Genomic DNA, 15,664 nt, shown 5'->3' on the forward strand with positions numbered 1-15,664 from the left:
CTGAAGGCAAGAGCTCAGATATTAACCTTCTTTTAAAATATCAAGTGAACTTGGGCCAAAATTATTTCTTGCCCTTATCCCCCTCAACCTCACATTTCTACTCTTATCCACATCTGAGCCCTACTGGACAAATGGAAAGACATAAAAGAAACACAGGAAAAAATCCTTAAATATGCACTCTCTTTCTCTGTCTCTAAAATGATATATAGAGAGAATATATATGTAAGGGTGTGTGTATATATATAGTTTACCAGAAAGAGCAAAAAGAAAGTCAGTAAAATCTAAATTGCTCAATCTGTAGATGAAACTTGTATCCTGTCTTCTCAAAAGCTACTACTTACCAATGCCAGTTCTCATCATTCAGAAGCCATTTGGAAGTAGCTGGTTTAATTAATCAATTAAAATGATCCCATCCCACCACTTTGCAGTACATCCAGAAACCGTCTTCAGGAAGCCAGTCTTGACACAGAGAACTTCAGAGGAAGAGGCTGGAAATGAGCCCTCCACCTGCGACAGCCAAATGTCGGCGGCTCAGCCTCGACGAAGAGCACAGAGTTGTGTGCTGGGCAGGGTGGCCAGTGGCTGTGGTCTGCAGGGGACTGTCACTTCTGCATGGCTTTAGAGATGACCACAATAGCATGCTTTGGCCCATAAAGGCTGGTTTATTTTCACCCAGTTCAGAGACATGAGATGTTATTAGGAATATGCTGCAGTCGAGGTATAAAAGCACTCTGAAGGAGGTTGATTTACTCTAGCAGGAAGAAATAATCCTGTGCTATCCTAAATGAAAGTTTATGGCTTAATTACAACTTGACTGTAGGGTTTTGCTTGAATGAGCTTGCTAGAAGAATGAGCTATGGAATCCATTAGTCCTTTGACACTGCCATCAGCAGCCTTCAGAAATCTGACTTTTCAAAGAAGCAGTGCTAAGGAGATAGATACATTACTAACCCGGAGCACTATTTGCCTAACAAGTGGGGAGTGAACATCTGGGCTAAAAGGACGTGGTGCTGGCTGTCATAACTAACGGCAGATTAAGGGCTGATGTCAGGAAAGCACTTCAGTTCCCCCTCAGCTTCCACCTTGGCAGCGTATTTGAGGGGCAGTCAGCCCATGTATGTGTTTATCGGTAGCAGGGTGGCCGCAGTCAGATACTTAACCTTATCGAGGTCAGGAGACATGACTAGCAGCCTTTCCTCTCACCTGCCACTACGGGTGGGTAATATGGGGACAACGTGGTTGTGCCGTTGCTGTTGCTGCACTCGGGACTGGCCTGAGAGGTTTCATGCTGGCCTCACACGACCGGTTTCCAACGCGCTCCAGAAAAGCGTGTGCCTCGCAGGCATGCGCAGTACTGGAAACGCACGGAGGCGAGGACGTGCCTTCCCAGAGCTGTCTGTAGCCATTAACCTTATTTTTGATCTGTGAGACGGCTGGAACTGATGCAGTAGGCCCTTGAATAAGAGAAAAGCTGCTCACCACCGTTAAAGCAGTGGAGGACGTAGGTTCAAAGGAGCCCCACAAAAAGACACAGTATTCAGCTATAGCTTAGAGCCCTGCCTATGACCTTGGGTGGCACGCTCTCAGGCCCTGGAAAGAAAAAAAGGGAGAGCAAAACTCATACGGGCTTATCTGAGCTGCATGGGGAACATCTCATTCAGGGCATCTTGCAGAGGCAGTGGGTGACCCCATGCCCAACCAGAGACTTCTTGCCAGTGGGTTGGTGCCTCTGCCTTACTGCAAACCCATTGTAAGAGTGCGGCTGGACCCGTGCCAGAGCACTCAACACGTTGCAGAGCGGAGCTCGCTCCGTATTAAAAATATCACTCATCTCTTTGGGAAATCCAGGACGTAGGTTAACAGGGATGACACGGCGGTAGGACAGGCCCGCCGATGAAGACTCGCTAGGAGGGCGGACCACACCGGAGCTGCTGGCGTGGCAACTGGGCAGCCCCTCCTGCCCGCGCGACCGGCCGGGGTGCTGCGTGGCTGTGGAGCGGGGCGGCAGCGCCGGCTCCCTGCTCACGGCCCTCGGAGGGGCTTGCCTTGTGGTGGGAAGGGAGGGACAGCTGAACTGCACTGGCTTTCCTCAGCCTTCCAAGGAGAGGGCCAGGGTTGTGGCTTTACGGTGTTGGTGCGATACGACAAAGATTCAGTAAAGACTGTAAAAATCTTCATTAAAGCTGCACCTGCTGAACTCATGAGGCTATGATAACGTAAAGCAGCAGCAAGCGAGCCAACAGCTCTTTCAAAAGCTTTGGTTTTACCACCTTGTTCATAATCACAGTTACAACTGAGCACTTTGAAGCAGTCAGTAAAGTACAGCCAGTTAATAGTCACAGTAAATATCTGCTCTTGAGATCAACGCTCAGCTTCTCTAGTCATCTGGCAGGATTACTCTGATCCCGCAAATCCCCACGCTCTTGCTGCAGGACAGCAGCCCTGCGGAAGGAAGGCTGCAGGATCTCTACCTTTTTTTTTTAGGACTACCATGCAGACTTAAAATGCACGGTGAGTTCGATACGCAGCGTCACTGCCTTGCACTGTGAACAGTAGCTGCTAAGGAGATGTGTACATCTGCCTCCCAGCCGCACCGACAACAGCCTGTTTTCTTTTTCAGCCCGGTTTGGAAGTGACCATCGGCGCTCTTGTGTAAACACCGAAATCTGGGTCAATTAACCTCGTGTATGACAACAGAGCATATTATCTGCCCAGAGCTGTAAGTGATCTGTACAACTACCTGCGGGAATATTTGCCTCTCTGTTTCCCACTCTGCCTCACCACCGTTTCAGCCCTTGGCTCCGGGTCATTGATCATCTCCTTCCACAGCACAGAGGACACCCACCCACCACACGCACGGCACAGCAGCAGATCACGCGGCTTAGTTGAATCTTTTCAATAAAAAAAATCATTGAGAAGGAAACAGTGTCAAGCCTTTGACTCATTGACAGATGACCCAACTATATCACTGGTTTTAGCAAAGGCAATCACTGGTTTTTCATCATACCATATATGTAAACATATGGATTTTGGTTTAATGCAAGTATACAGCCAAAAGAGGGAAAGAGCTTTATGGAAGGACACTAACTGGCTTGATAGTAGAAGCCATTTTTAAATTTACACAGAAAAATGCACAAATAAAAGACCCAAACCCCTGGTCATCTTTCTCTCCTAAATATTTATTATGCTCTGCCTAGAAAAAGAATTTCCATCTTCCGTTTCCCTGAATATCTGAATTAAAATCTCCAGCAGTTTTCTAATTCCACATACTTTGTGCACATCACAGCAACACTGTTTCCTGATCTAATCTGTTTTCCAGATAGCTTGCTTTCAAACAATTAGCTACATCAGGACTTCTCCATAGCAAATCAATTGTTGATAGCTTTGGCTCAGCCAGATATAAGCTTTTGCATGATGACATGCCTCTCAAAAGAAATCACAAAAAATGACAAATGGCTGTTACAGTAAGCCTCTCAAAAATAAATTACTGTTGCCATACCATGTAGACCTTTGATTCTGATTTTGTTTGTCCTTTACCCTTTCAGTATATTCACCAAAGACAGAACGAGACAGACATGCTCCAGTTAGTTATTCTTCTTTGGTAAGCTGTAATTCCTTGCAAAACTCCTTTGAAGTTGGTACTAATCAATGTGAGAAAGACTGGCAAAGTCCAGCCCAGTCCAAATGCAAGTAAGCTCAAAAAAAAAAAAAAAAAAAAAAAAAAAAAAAAGCAAATAGAAAAAGAAATAGCAAATAGAGCAGTATGCTCATTACAATAACACAACACTTCACGTAACCTATGTTGCATGACCAGTCCAAGCCAGTCTTACCAGGTTCATAAACTTTGACAATGATACATTTGGGCAAGGAAGGAAGCAGTACGTACAAGACAAGGGCCAAGTCTAGAGGAAAACTGTGCTTTCTGAATTCACAGTGCATAAAGTCGTCTATATTTTTCACAAGTTTGTCCAAATACCATATTTCCTCCTTTAAGAAAAATCTTTAGGAAGCAAATTTTATTAGACTGCTGGAATCACATGCCGCTGAAAGGATTAATTGAAGTAGTTCCCCTATTTTGTGAAGTTATCTCTGAAGAGAAGCCACCTCCCCTAAGATGAAGCAGGAGCCCTGGGGACGGTGGCAGGCTCGTTCACCACCTGTGATGCCAAGCGTACAGCGAGCAGTGGAGGTTAAGACAACTGATTACAATCAATCCTGTTACCGCAGCTTAATGAGTTACTGCTGATTAACTTGCGTCCTCACGACTGACAACTTTTATTCCGCGACTAAGGCAATTGTAAAGGTAAGGTGTTAACTTTTACCTGTTTTCATTATGTGTCGATATTTATAAACAAATACAACCCCTTTACCTCTCATGAGTAATCCCATGACTAAGTTTTGACTAAAATGAGTACAATGTCCCCCATTTAAAGTTTTCAAGCAATTATTGGCAAACACATTATCAGTTGAAGGCCATAAACATTTATCCAGTGCCGCTAGGCATCCTGGTGGCAAATCTAATCTTTTTGTTCTGATCAGTCCCAGAGAACTCAAGACTTTTTTCCCCTAGTGATTTTACTGTAAAGATTTTATGAGCCTGTGAAAGGATTTGCAGGCAGCCTGGACATTTTTCTCAGTAGCCATCTGAGTTGGCTTCTGTGCTCACTGCAGGGGAGCTGAGTTATCAGCGTGACTGACAGTGTTTTATGGGGGACAGCCTCTGCCTCTGAGAAGTCAGCTGTATGCACAGAAAGTGCCTCTAAACACGCATGAGAAATTGCTACGTATGGACCAGGGAGTAAAAACCAATGCTAAGCTTGCATTGAAGACATTCACATTAATGTCACACTGTTTGCTTTTCCCAAACAAGATGTCACTGTCGCACGGCCCTGCACTCACAGAGAGAGGAGACGCAGATCAAGGACTGACAATAGATGCTTTTTTTAAAACATTTTCTCTCTATTTATTTGTTTTTCCTGATGGTTGCTACAAGCAAAGGAGGTATTCGGAAATGTAACTGCACGATACAAACACAGGCAGCAAACTAAGTTGATGGCATGAAAGGCGTATCTGAGAACACGGAGTTGACAGAATCGGAGTCGGATTTTGTTCGAGTCGTTTTCAAGATACTCTCAGCAATGATATTGTCATTAGGGAACAGTTTTACTTTCCCATTCTGACTGTGTTTTGGTTCGTGCACGGGTTCCAGGAAAACCACCCGTTTCCCAGTGCTAGCCTTCTTCTCGTCGGCTGGCAGCTCCTGCGGCGGTGTGGAATTCAGTATGGATGAGTGGGCACTGCTTTGGTTCAGCTTCCTCTTCCTCCTTTTCGCCTTACATTGGCACGGACAGGGGGTCAGGTAGAGATACAGCAGTACTAAAACAATACTGGCTACACAGGCAGCAAGGGTGGTAAAAGCTGTATTAAATGCTTCATGAGCGTGGGACCTGTTGACTGTGAAATTGCTAACATTTATTCTAACCTCTATGGTTTCATTTAATAGTCTTTTCTTATTTATTGCGATGCAGGAATACAGCCCTGAGTCCTCTAGCTGGGCATCTGTTATTTCCAGGCTGCCGTTATGAAACACTTTAAAGTTGTCGGTCGCCCTGTCTGGCTCCAGCAATCTGTTGTCCGGACTGACCCAAACAAAGTGCGTGCCCGCGTCGCTGATTCTGCTGTCACAGTGTACAATCAGCCTGTCACCAACCTGGGCGTCGTGAATAAACCCGAAGGCTTGGAAAGAGCTGTTGACGGTGCTTTCGGAGCAATTCAGCAAGTTGTCGTGCAGTAAAGGCAGTTTATTGTAACCTCTTGGGTCCGATCGCAACAAACAGGTGTACTCGTTTTTGAAGTCCACCACTGAGCTGAAGTGCCTTTGATACCAGAAGATCAGCATGGCGTACAGCATACAGTCGCAATGAAACGGGTTGCCGTGAAGATAAATTCCGCTAAGGTGTTTGGCCGGCACCGAACTCAGGCGCTGAATAGGCATCGACTGGATGTGATTAAAGGAAATGTCCAGCAACACAAGGTCTGTCAGTTTATGTTTGCCACTGTACAAGTCCAGCGGGAAATGCGAGAGCAAATTATAGCTTAAGTACAGTTTCTGTAATTTGTACAGTCCTCCAAAGGCTGAAGGCTCTATCTGCGTTATCTGATTGTTGTACAGCAGGAGAACCTCCAGTGCCTTTAGCTCCTGAAACACAGGGCTGCCCAGCGTCTTCAGGCTGTTGGATGACAAGTCCAGGTACTTCAGATTTGGGGTTGTGGAAAAGCTTCCAGTGATAATGCTGCTGATGCTATTATGATTGAGTATTAAAGTGTTCAGTTTCTCGAACAGCGCAGGGACCCATTCAGGCTCCAGAAACCCAATTCTGTTATAACTCAGATCCAGCCTTTTCATACATTTATAGAGATTTCCTGGCACTCGAGAGAGGTTCTTATTGGTGCAGGTTACGATATCACTGGCACAGATGCAGGCTGCTGGACACATCCCCGGGGCACTGCCACAAACGCTCACGGTGAAGACCAAGAGGCATGCCAGTCCTTTGCAGTTCACTTGAAAAACTCCAAGTCGAGTAGAAATTGTCCGCCAGTTTAAAGACATTGTCACAGTCTCTTAGCTCTCTCCCAGTGCTCCTTGCCACAGATTACATGTGCAGTTAGCTTTGCACTACTTGCTGTCAAAAGAGGGATACAGAGGTACAGCACATTAACATTTACGATTCATACCCTGCCGGATTTCTTATGAATGCCTTTTGAAAAATACAAGGAATTAATCCTTAATGTTTCATACGGTTAATTATAAAATCTAGTTGTTCTTGGGTGATGTAGGCTTAACATTGGGTTTATGTAAACATGAAATTCTGCACTCATGGATAAATATTCACACTACAGCTGTGATATTTTGTCTCTTCAAAAACAATGCAATTATTCTTCAGTCTTGGACCAAGTAATGCAATTTCTGACAGTTCATAAAAAAACCCCAACAAACCAGAAATGTTCCTCTGTGGAACGTGACTGGGCAATGGCATCCCCTACCTGTTTCCAAACCAGCCCAGATAGAAAACTCCTGGTACAGGAAAGAAAAAGCCTCATCCAAAAATGCTCTATTTCTTTCTGGGAGCAGTTACAACACGTGTTTCTTCTCAATCAGAAAATGTCACACATTTTCAAGCAAAGAATTTTCTCAGACTACTTAGCTTTAAATGTCATATGAATTTCTTTCTTTTTTTTTTTCTCCTCCTTTTTTTTTTAAACTCAGTAACTGATAGTTCAGGTAGCGAGAGCCTATTTTAAAAGTTATTCAAGATGCCCAATTGGAATATTTTGTATTCTGCTACTTCTACCTTTGCCAAAATAACTGTTGAGGAGGAAATCTTCTATGCCTGGTGCCTACCTCAGGTGCAAGTTTTGGGAACTTTCAGTGAGAATGAGTCAGCCATTTCTCAAAACTTAGTAAAGGAAAAAAATATTTTGCTCACACTTAAATAGTAAGAACAAACCAACCATACTGTTTTCTGAGAATATTTTAGTGTCACTGTGGTTTGAAGCAGGGATGTTTGGCAAGGCAGCCATTCTGTGCCAAGGGGTATGCTTTTTGCCATCTCCTAAGAAAATGTACACATACTTAGCAGAGTAATGAACATTTCTGTTCACTCTTACTCTCCCTGGATACCTGTTAAGAGTTTGTTAAATAAATTCCCAGGTGAATCCACAAGCATTGATTATCCCAACCCCTTCGCAGCTCAAACGCGGTATTCAGCTCCCACATATTAACGTCATTCTCATTTCACCAATCTCGCCCTCCCGTTGGTACAGCATCTGAGCAGGACAAGTCCCACAGTGTCTGCTCTGGGCTGCTGACAGTGGCTATGGCCGGGAGCTGGGAGACTGCCTGAGGGCAGCAACCTCGGATGGAGAGAAGCAGAAAAAAAGTTGTTTTCTCTGATGAGGCAAGATGGATGAAGAAAGGATGAGTCTTGAGTATAAAAACATTAAAATCAAGACCTAAAGGGTGGAGGATGGCAGGGCAGAGAAGCAGCCAAAGGATGGGAGAGAGGGAAAAGGAGGATAAGAGATGCATAGGGAAGGAAGGGCAAAACCAGAGGAGGAGGAGGACGCTAATGGAGCATCATCATCGTTACTAATGAAGCAACTGAGGAGGAGGTAGTTTGAGGATGTGGAAGTCAGTTAAGGCATAGGAGAATGGAAAAGCAGATGGGGAGGGTGTAAAGGGCTAGAAGAGGGTTAGGTAGAAGAAGGGCAAGAGTTTCAGGAGGTGAACCTTAGAACACACTTCTCTGGAGAATTTGCATCTGCTACTTAGGAATCTAAGATTATCTATGCAGTTAATTAATATATGTGAAATGTACTAATTTCCACTCCCCCTCAGTTCCTTACTCCACTCCTCTCTAACCCTCTGCCAACCTGGCAGGCTGCTGTCTTCTGTTGACGAGTCTACTCCTAAGTCAAGTAGTAGAGGATGTGTTATGAATCTAAAGAGTTCAACCTTCTAATGACCCATTAAAAGAAGAAATATGACGGCAGCAGGATGGGAGAATTCACCTTTCACAAAAATTTATATATACGTTGGCTTTAAATGTTTGCATTCCCCAAAACTGTACTAAAAGAATGGCAAGACTGCCAAGTCAAGTGCTCAAAAATTAAAGTGTCAAAATTGAAGTTTTCTGTGCCATTTTAGATTTTAACCACAGTCCTTAGTTAGATGACTGCTTAATTTTTTTCCCCAAAACCTTTCTTCACACTGTGCACAGGTTCTGAGGAAGAACCGGGACTAGAAAGGGTGATTACATCAAGAGCTAAGTAAGTGCCTATACCTGAGAACTGGAGCATATCCTACCCACTGCCACAGAATTCCTGTGAGATCAGGCAAATTATGTCAACTGGTGACTGTTGGAAAATAATGAACATATTACAGTCACCAGCTTGACACAGAAAATAAGGAATCTCTGCGTACTGAGTTTGGGAAGGACTGATCTGAAGAAGTGCTGAGCTGAGAGTCAAAATGCTATGACTCTAGCTGGCATTTGTGAATGTAAGGGCTTCTCCTTGCTTCCCTGTCTATAAAAGGGATATAGCAACATAATCTTAACTATAGAAATATTGTAAAAATAAATGGATTGATTTGAATGAAAGCTTAGTGTCAAGATTCTTAAAGTCTTCTGGGCTTTTAGATCCTACTGAAGTATCAAACTACATGGAGTTTTCAGTGGGAAGTTAGGAACCCAGAGGAATATTTTTTTTTTTTAACCAGTCCTAAGCAACTAACTTAGTTGTTTTTGCTAGCTAGCTAGTCTATGGCAACAATTAATAGATATAAGTTCTTCTAGAGGGTGAGACCTATGAAATATTATAGAAATGACCATCAGAAAAAAATTCTGTACCTCAATGTAGATTCGTATGGCATGCAGTACGTAAGGCACAATAGAAACACACTGACAGATGAAAAAAGAATGTAATAACTGCTCATTTAGTTAGTACATTGCACGAAGCAAGGTTTCTGAAAAACGCATGCCATAAAACCATGTGCATGAAGACTGAATTATAAAGCATCCACAAAATGGGAGACAAACTGCTGTTGCATAGGTTGCCTTTCCCACTAATATTTCAATGCCTGATTCTGCAACCTATGCAGCCCAATTTTTAACGTAACTGCACTTGCAAAAAGATGAATGGCACTTTCAAAAATCAGCTCCTATGTTGAATATAACTGCGATCCTGGAGATACTCCAAATAGGACATACAAGGTCAGTGCTCAGTTTTTGGAAGGGTTACCAAGTTTAATACACTAAATAACCTTGCATGTTTATTTCTGTCTATCAGAAACTATCTCACCAGAAACCCTGAGCTAGTCTGCAACCAAATCCCAAGGGCAGATCAGTGGCTGGTGTAAATCAGCATAATACCTTTGAGTTCTAAGGAGCAAAAAGAGTTTGTAAGGGCTGAAAACTGGATTGTCCATTTCCAAAGCTCGTTGAAGTTGCAAATGCAAATTGTTTCAGACAACTTGCCTTGCCTGGCGAGGCACATCCTAATTATAGACATCATAAACTTACCAGGGGACACACAAGGCTATTTGGAGAGTACCCTGACAAGCAGAAACCTTCCTTGCCGTGCCCAACTCACAGTGCAGTGCCTACATTCCCAAGAGGTTCTTTGCCCTTTTGGAGAGTAGGATTGTTGAGTTGCAACTTGCTCCTCAACCTGTGTTCCCCCAAACTTCTGCATAAATTAGACCACAGGATGGTCTGCAAAGCCAAGCATGTTCAACATAAATATTTATAAGCTATGTGATCATGTGAACTTACTCAAAATGACTGCATAAACATTTCTGGGCTAGTAATATGTGCGTGTTAAGTGGCAAGGAAGAACAAAGACTACAATCAGCCTTATATTAAAAAGTGGCATTTTGTTTCATCCCAGTAACATTACTTCAGGTCTTAGAAAAGTACTACTTTACAAACTTCAATAGTACATATTTTCTCAAGAGAGATATTGTTATTAAATACTATCAGCTAACATGTGCCAAACAGACTCTGGCTAAGTACTTCACCACTATTTCTGAATGAGCTGTGTAAATAGCTTTTTTTTTGATTTATAGTAAAGAGAAGGGCACGGTTGGCAGTTTTGTACTTGAATTCTTTTCAAAGAAATCATTTCTTTCTGGTGTTAAAGTGTCATATTTTAAGTTCATTGCCAGAAACACAGTACTCCCTGAGATGAATCATCTGTGCAGTAATGGTGCACATGCTTCTTAACTGTTAGAGAAGAAACACAGGATGTATCCTCACATCATAGGGAATATTCTCTGTTGTCAGGAACAGCTCAATTGACTACAACAAATCAACTTGTAGAGAAGTTGAGGATTTGACTTTTGATTTTGATCTTTTTAATGGTGTGTTTGTTGGGGGGGTGGTTTGGGGTTTTTTTGGTTTGGGTTTTTTTTGTTTGTTTGGTTGGTTGGTTTGTTTTTTTTTTTTTAAGTAATAAGCACCTAGGGCTGCTTATGGAAAAGGGGAATGCTGGGCAACCATAAACATGCTCACCACAAGTTATCACTGCAAGATCAACTAAAGTCCTAAACACTCCTTTCCATTTTCTCTGGGCTCTCTCTCCCCCTAATGCTCCATTAACAATCTCTACACCAGCTTTCTTTTCTTCTGTAAGTACCCTCAGACTTATTGCTGTTTCTTCCAGGGAAACCTGTACGCCAAGCTCCCTCTCCCAGTTTGAGACTTTGCTAAAAAAGCCTTAAGTGGCACATCTCTTAATTTAAGCAGTGAATTGGACTGGAGATCACAAGTCACCTGAATGCTTTTGCAAACGCTACCATTAGTCTTTTCAACATTAAACAAACTGGATTAATAAATGCTTTACAGTAGGAATAACATCTTCCTGTACACTGGTGATGCAGATAGTCCCACATCTGGCTGGCACTTTCTGCACGGTGAAAATGCAAATATTTGCGCACAACCCCACTGTACAACTGCAGGAATACTGTTGATCTTCTAGACAGCTCAAACACAAGAAAACATTAAAGATCTCAGTCCACCCTCCAAAAGGTCCACACCATTTCTACATGTCCCAGCCCTTTCCCTTGTGCCACGTCTCCTGTGACCGACTCCTCTGGCCCCCGGTCTCGCCAGCCCACAAGTCACTCACTGCACCCTTGCACCTTCCCATTGACTTCCAATGCCCACACAGTTACTCTCCCCCTCTTACCTGTCTACATATCAGATGAATCAGGGTTGGATTAATTAAATATAATAATACATGAAAAGAAACAGTGATGGCTCAGTTGTTAACAAAGTTTCCTCACAGCCCTTTTTTTTTGGGGGGGGGGGGGGGCATGGCATTTGACAAAGCTTTCCTCGTGAACTCGGAAGAAAAAGCGACTGTTAGAATGGGGTTTTATTAATTTATAACAACAATATTATACAAGTACAATTATTCATGCTTTTAATTCCAAGTTTATGAATCCTGCTTAAGTACATGACACAACCATTAATTACAAACAGACTGGTGGCATCCTACATAATTAATCTTTCGAAATGTTACACTTAGAAGGAAGGTCTGCATAAACTTCCATTCCCTGTGTGTGTGTGGGATGCTGTCAGAGGAAATATCCCAGAAGTGGCCACCTTACTCCAGTCTCCAGGCTCTCGTCTGCTTTTATCACTCCTGAGTGGGAAAGGCACTCTCTGCATCAAATCTGCCTGACAGCTGTGCTCAGCATTTCTGACTGAGCAGATCGGGATTACCCAACCATCGTAATCCATGAGATTTAGTGACATGATGGATCGGACAGCAGAGGCTGTTGGTGAGCTACATCTGGGTGATGTTTTGATACACTGGACTAAATCCCTGAACTGGAGTAAGCTGTGCTTGATGCAGGACCTCACAGTGACAAAAAAAGTGGCTTTACATCACCTTTGCAGCAAGCTGATCCTGAGGTCAGGCTGGCAAATGGAGTGGTCTCTCTGGCCAGCACCCGGCCAGACCTCAGCAGTGCTGAATTGGAGATGAATTTGTCCTGGTAACCTTAGCCAGCTAAAACAATCTTCTCCTCCGTTCATCCCTCACTAAAGATGGAATTTCCCTGAAGACAGATTTTTATTTTTTTTTTTCGCACCCATGATAACTCACTTGGCTTAAAGAAAACTGAGACACAGATGAGCAACTGGGTGACGTACCACAGAGCCTGAGTTGGACTAATCGTCAGCAGTCTCTCTACGGCAGTACCAGCTACATGAAGTCAACACTGCAGCTCTTACCCCTCTTGAGAGAGTACAAGGGAAATCCGCATCAATGAAACAACCATGCATCCTTTTTGCCAAGTTACTTTGTAAATCAAGCTGCACCCTAGCTTAAACCTTGCAAATGACTTCAGTTGCTAAGGAGATCGGCAAATAATTAAGGAAAAAAAAATGCAATGATAAGCGGCGGTGCCTGTTACAGTATCAGCAACCACTCTCCACTCAATGCCAGATCTTAGCAAAGTTTACTTGCCCAGCGTAGGATCCTCACCGCCTCCAAAGGCTTCTCTGACGGCTAAACTTCAAAGACCCCCCCCTTGCCTACAATTTGGGGGGGGGGGGGAGAAATTCCTGCCAGCTTCTCCATGGAGACAACCCACTGCAGCCCCCCCGATCCCTACCGGGGGGGGGGGGGTCGGCGGTGGGCAAAGTTTCGGCGACCCCAGAGGGGCTAAACCGGTGTGGGACCTGGGGTACCCACAGACACTGGGTGTCCCCCCCCCCCTCCCCAACCTCGCCCGCTGCCGGGCTGCGCTCGCCGCCGGAGCCCGGGGGCTTCGCTTGGGAGGGCGGGGGGCGGACATAGTCCGCCCCCCGCCCTCCCAAGCGAAGCCCCCGGGCTCCGGCGGCCTCCCCTCAGCCCCGGTTCTTGCTTCTCCGGACCCTGCCCCCCCGCCATACCCCGCCAACCGGGGGAATATCTACCCCCCCCCCACCCCCGGGACAGCGTTACCTGGAGCTCCCGGCGGTCGCTTCATGGCCGGGGAGAGCGATACCGGCCCCGCATGTTCCGCTCCGTTGCCGCCGGAGGCGGGGAAAGGGGAGGGGGGGGGGTGTGGGGGTGGAAATTGGGATTCCCGGGAACGGAACGGAGGCCCGGAGCCCGGTACCGGGTGAGGAGGGAAGGCAGGAGACTCCCGGTCCCAGCAGCGCTGGGGTTTTTATCCCCTCCTGCCTCCACCCGGGGCGGGGGGGGGGGAGCGCTCCTCCTCCCCGCTCCCGGCTCCGCTCTTCCACCCCCCCGGCAAAGCCACCCCCCACAGCCCCGGGTGGGCTCCGTCCGCAACCCGGCTCTGCAGCGGGGGGAGGCAGAAGATGCTGCCGTCCCCGTTAAATGCATCCAAAGTCGCCGGGAGGGGAGGTGGAACCCGCAGGGTGTTCGGTCGTAAGGGGCGGGTGAATGGGAGAGGCGTCGGGTTAGCTCCGGGAAACAATCCTCCGGTTCGTGAAATGATCCAAAGGCACGGGGGCTCCGTGGGAAACGGGGCTTCGATGAGACCGAGAGAGTCTATCGAACGATACAGGGGGGTATCTAAAATTAATTGCCGTGTACGCGGCTGGTCTCGACCGTGGGATCCGTGAGAGCTGCTGCAAGTGGGGAAGCGAGACCGGCTCAGAAGAGGCAAAGCTGCAGCCGAAAGCCTAAGGACACCCTTCCCTCTGTTACACGCTGATTTTAACCTCCCCCAGCGAAGTTTCTCACTACATTTCCACCATAATTTAGAGTACCCTACATTTAGAGACCGAGACTGAACCGGGGCTAGTTTAGCAAGTAACACAGATTGTGGATTTATTGTCATCCAGGCATACAGTTTATGGAATAATTCTCAGCGAACGGACTTGTGTATTAAAGCTGCTGTAAATCACACTTCTCTTCCAAGGGCATACAGCAAAATGATTTTTAATAAGAGGGTTTGTGGCTACATATAATGCTCAAGGGTCCTAAATTCATGCTACAGGCAAACTGAAATTCTTTAGTACGGTACAAGGTATCTGTTGACGATGTGATTCAATACAGATTGAAGCCCGGTGAGCCGTGGGTGATACTGCTGGCGATTTCAAAGACGTTTCAAGCACTACCTTATAATAAAAATTCAGGGTTTTATTCATCATTCTTACTTTGTGTTGAATTTCTGCATTTCTGTGCACTTGGATGATACACCAGTGAAGTAAGTTTAAACTCCAGGTTATTGATTCAACATTGATTGGCTTCAGACCCTCCACTGGAATATTCATTTGTTTAAAGAAGCTTGTCGTCTTCATTTAGAGTAAACCATTAAACTTTTCTAGTTGCCTCGATATATCAGAATACTGGGTGAAATTTAAGTTGATCACAGTGCCAATACAGTCTGAGGAAGATGATAATAACTTTTTTAGTCTCCTTCCCCTGCTATCAAAACTGAAAATGTTGAGCCTGAGTTCTTCTTAAAGACCTACTTATGGAATGAAAATTCCATCTATAGCAGCGTATGGAGTAGCTGTCCATTTGTATTTTGCACACTTTCTTTAAACTAAACTGGTTTTAAAATACTAACAATTTTAATGCAGTTTGTTCAGACCTCGGTAGTGTGGAACACTGGCAGGTGCAAAGTGACAGTACTGCTTGTAGCTAAGTTACTTAGATTCCAGCCATGAGATCTCGACATAGTGATAATTACTCTGGGGAAGGCAGGACCCAAATCACAGTGAAGTATCTAATACTTAAGGCAATAAGAATTTTGTTTTCCAATTTTATTTTTCTTGTTAATGCTGACTGGGATTTGCTTTTTATTCTGGAGATCTCAGGGCCCAGATGCTCAAGAAAGTGATGGGAGTTGTGATGATCCTTACATAGGCTGCTCAGCTTGCAGATCGAGGCCATCTGCCGATAAGCAGACTTTGCAGAGAAATCATGATCCAGGGATGCATCGAATGGTCAGAAAGGAGTTCAGAACCACAGGATTCTTGTAGGGCTGGAAACAGCTGGTTGTAAGCCCAGCAATTCTTTTTTCCCACTGAACGTTGACAAGTTTGCTCACGGCGTGATGTCACCTAATTCATTGTGCTATTTCACAACAGAAAGGTGCTTTTGTCACTTGTTGCATACTAAATTACAAGGAGTA

At 44.8% G+C, this 15,664-nt stretch overlaps 1 protein-coding gene across 1 annotated transcript; it reads right to left on the reverse strand.

Moving 5' to 3' along the window:
- Nucleotides 1-4,938: 4,938 nt before the first annotated feature.
- On the reverse strand, nucleotides 4,939-13,789 carry AMIGO2 (adhesion molecule with Ig like domain 2). Its single transcript, XM_030015760.2, has 2 exons — nucleotides 13,516-13,789; nucleotides 4,939-6,683 (listed from the first exon to the last, which is right to left on the reverse strand). Exon 2 carries the CDS (start codon nucleotides 6,608-6,610, stop codon nucleotides 5,045-5,047), a length of 1,566 nt encoding a protein of 521 aa, XP_029871620.1. The 5' UTR covers nucleotides 6,611-6,683; nucleotides 13,516-13,789; the 3' UTR covers nucleotides 4,939-5,044.
- Nucleotides 13,790-15,664: the final 1,875 nt, after the last annotated feature.

This window comes from Aquila chrysaetos, chromosome 5, assembly GCF_900496995.4.
Source record: "Aquila chrysaetos chrysaetos chromosome 5, bAquChr1.4, whole genome shotgun sequence".
Classification (NCBI taxonomy): Eukaryota; Metazoa; Chordata; class Aves; order Accipitriformes; family Accipitridae; genus Aquila; species Aquila chrysaetos.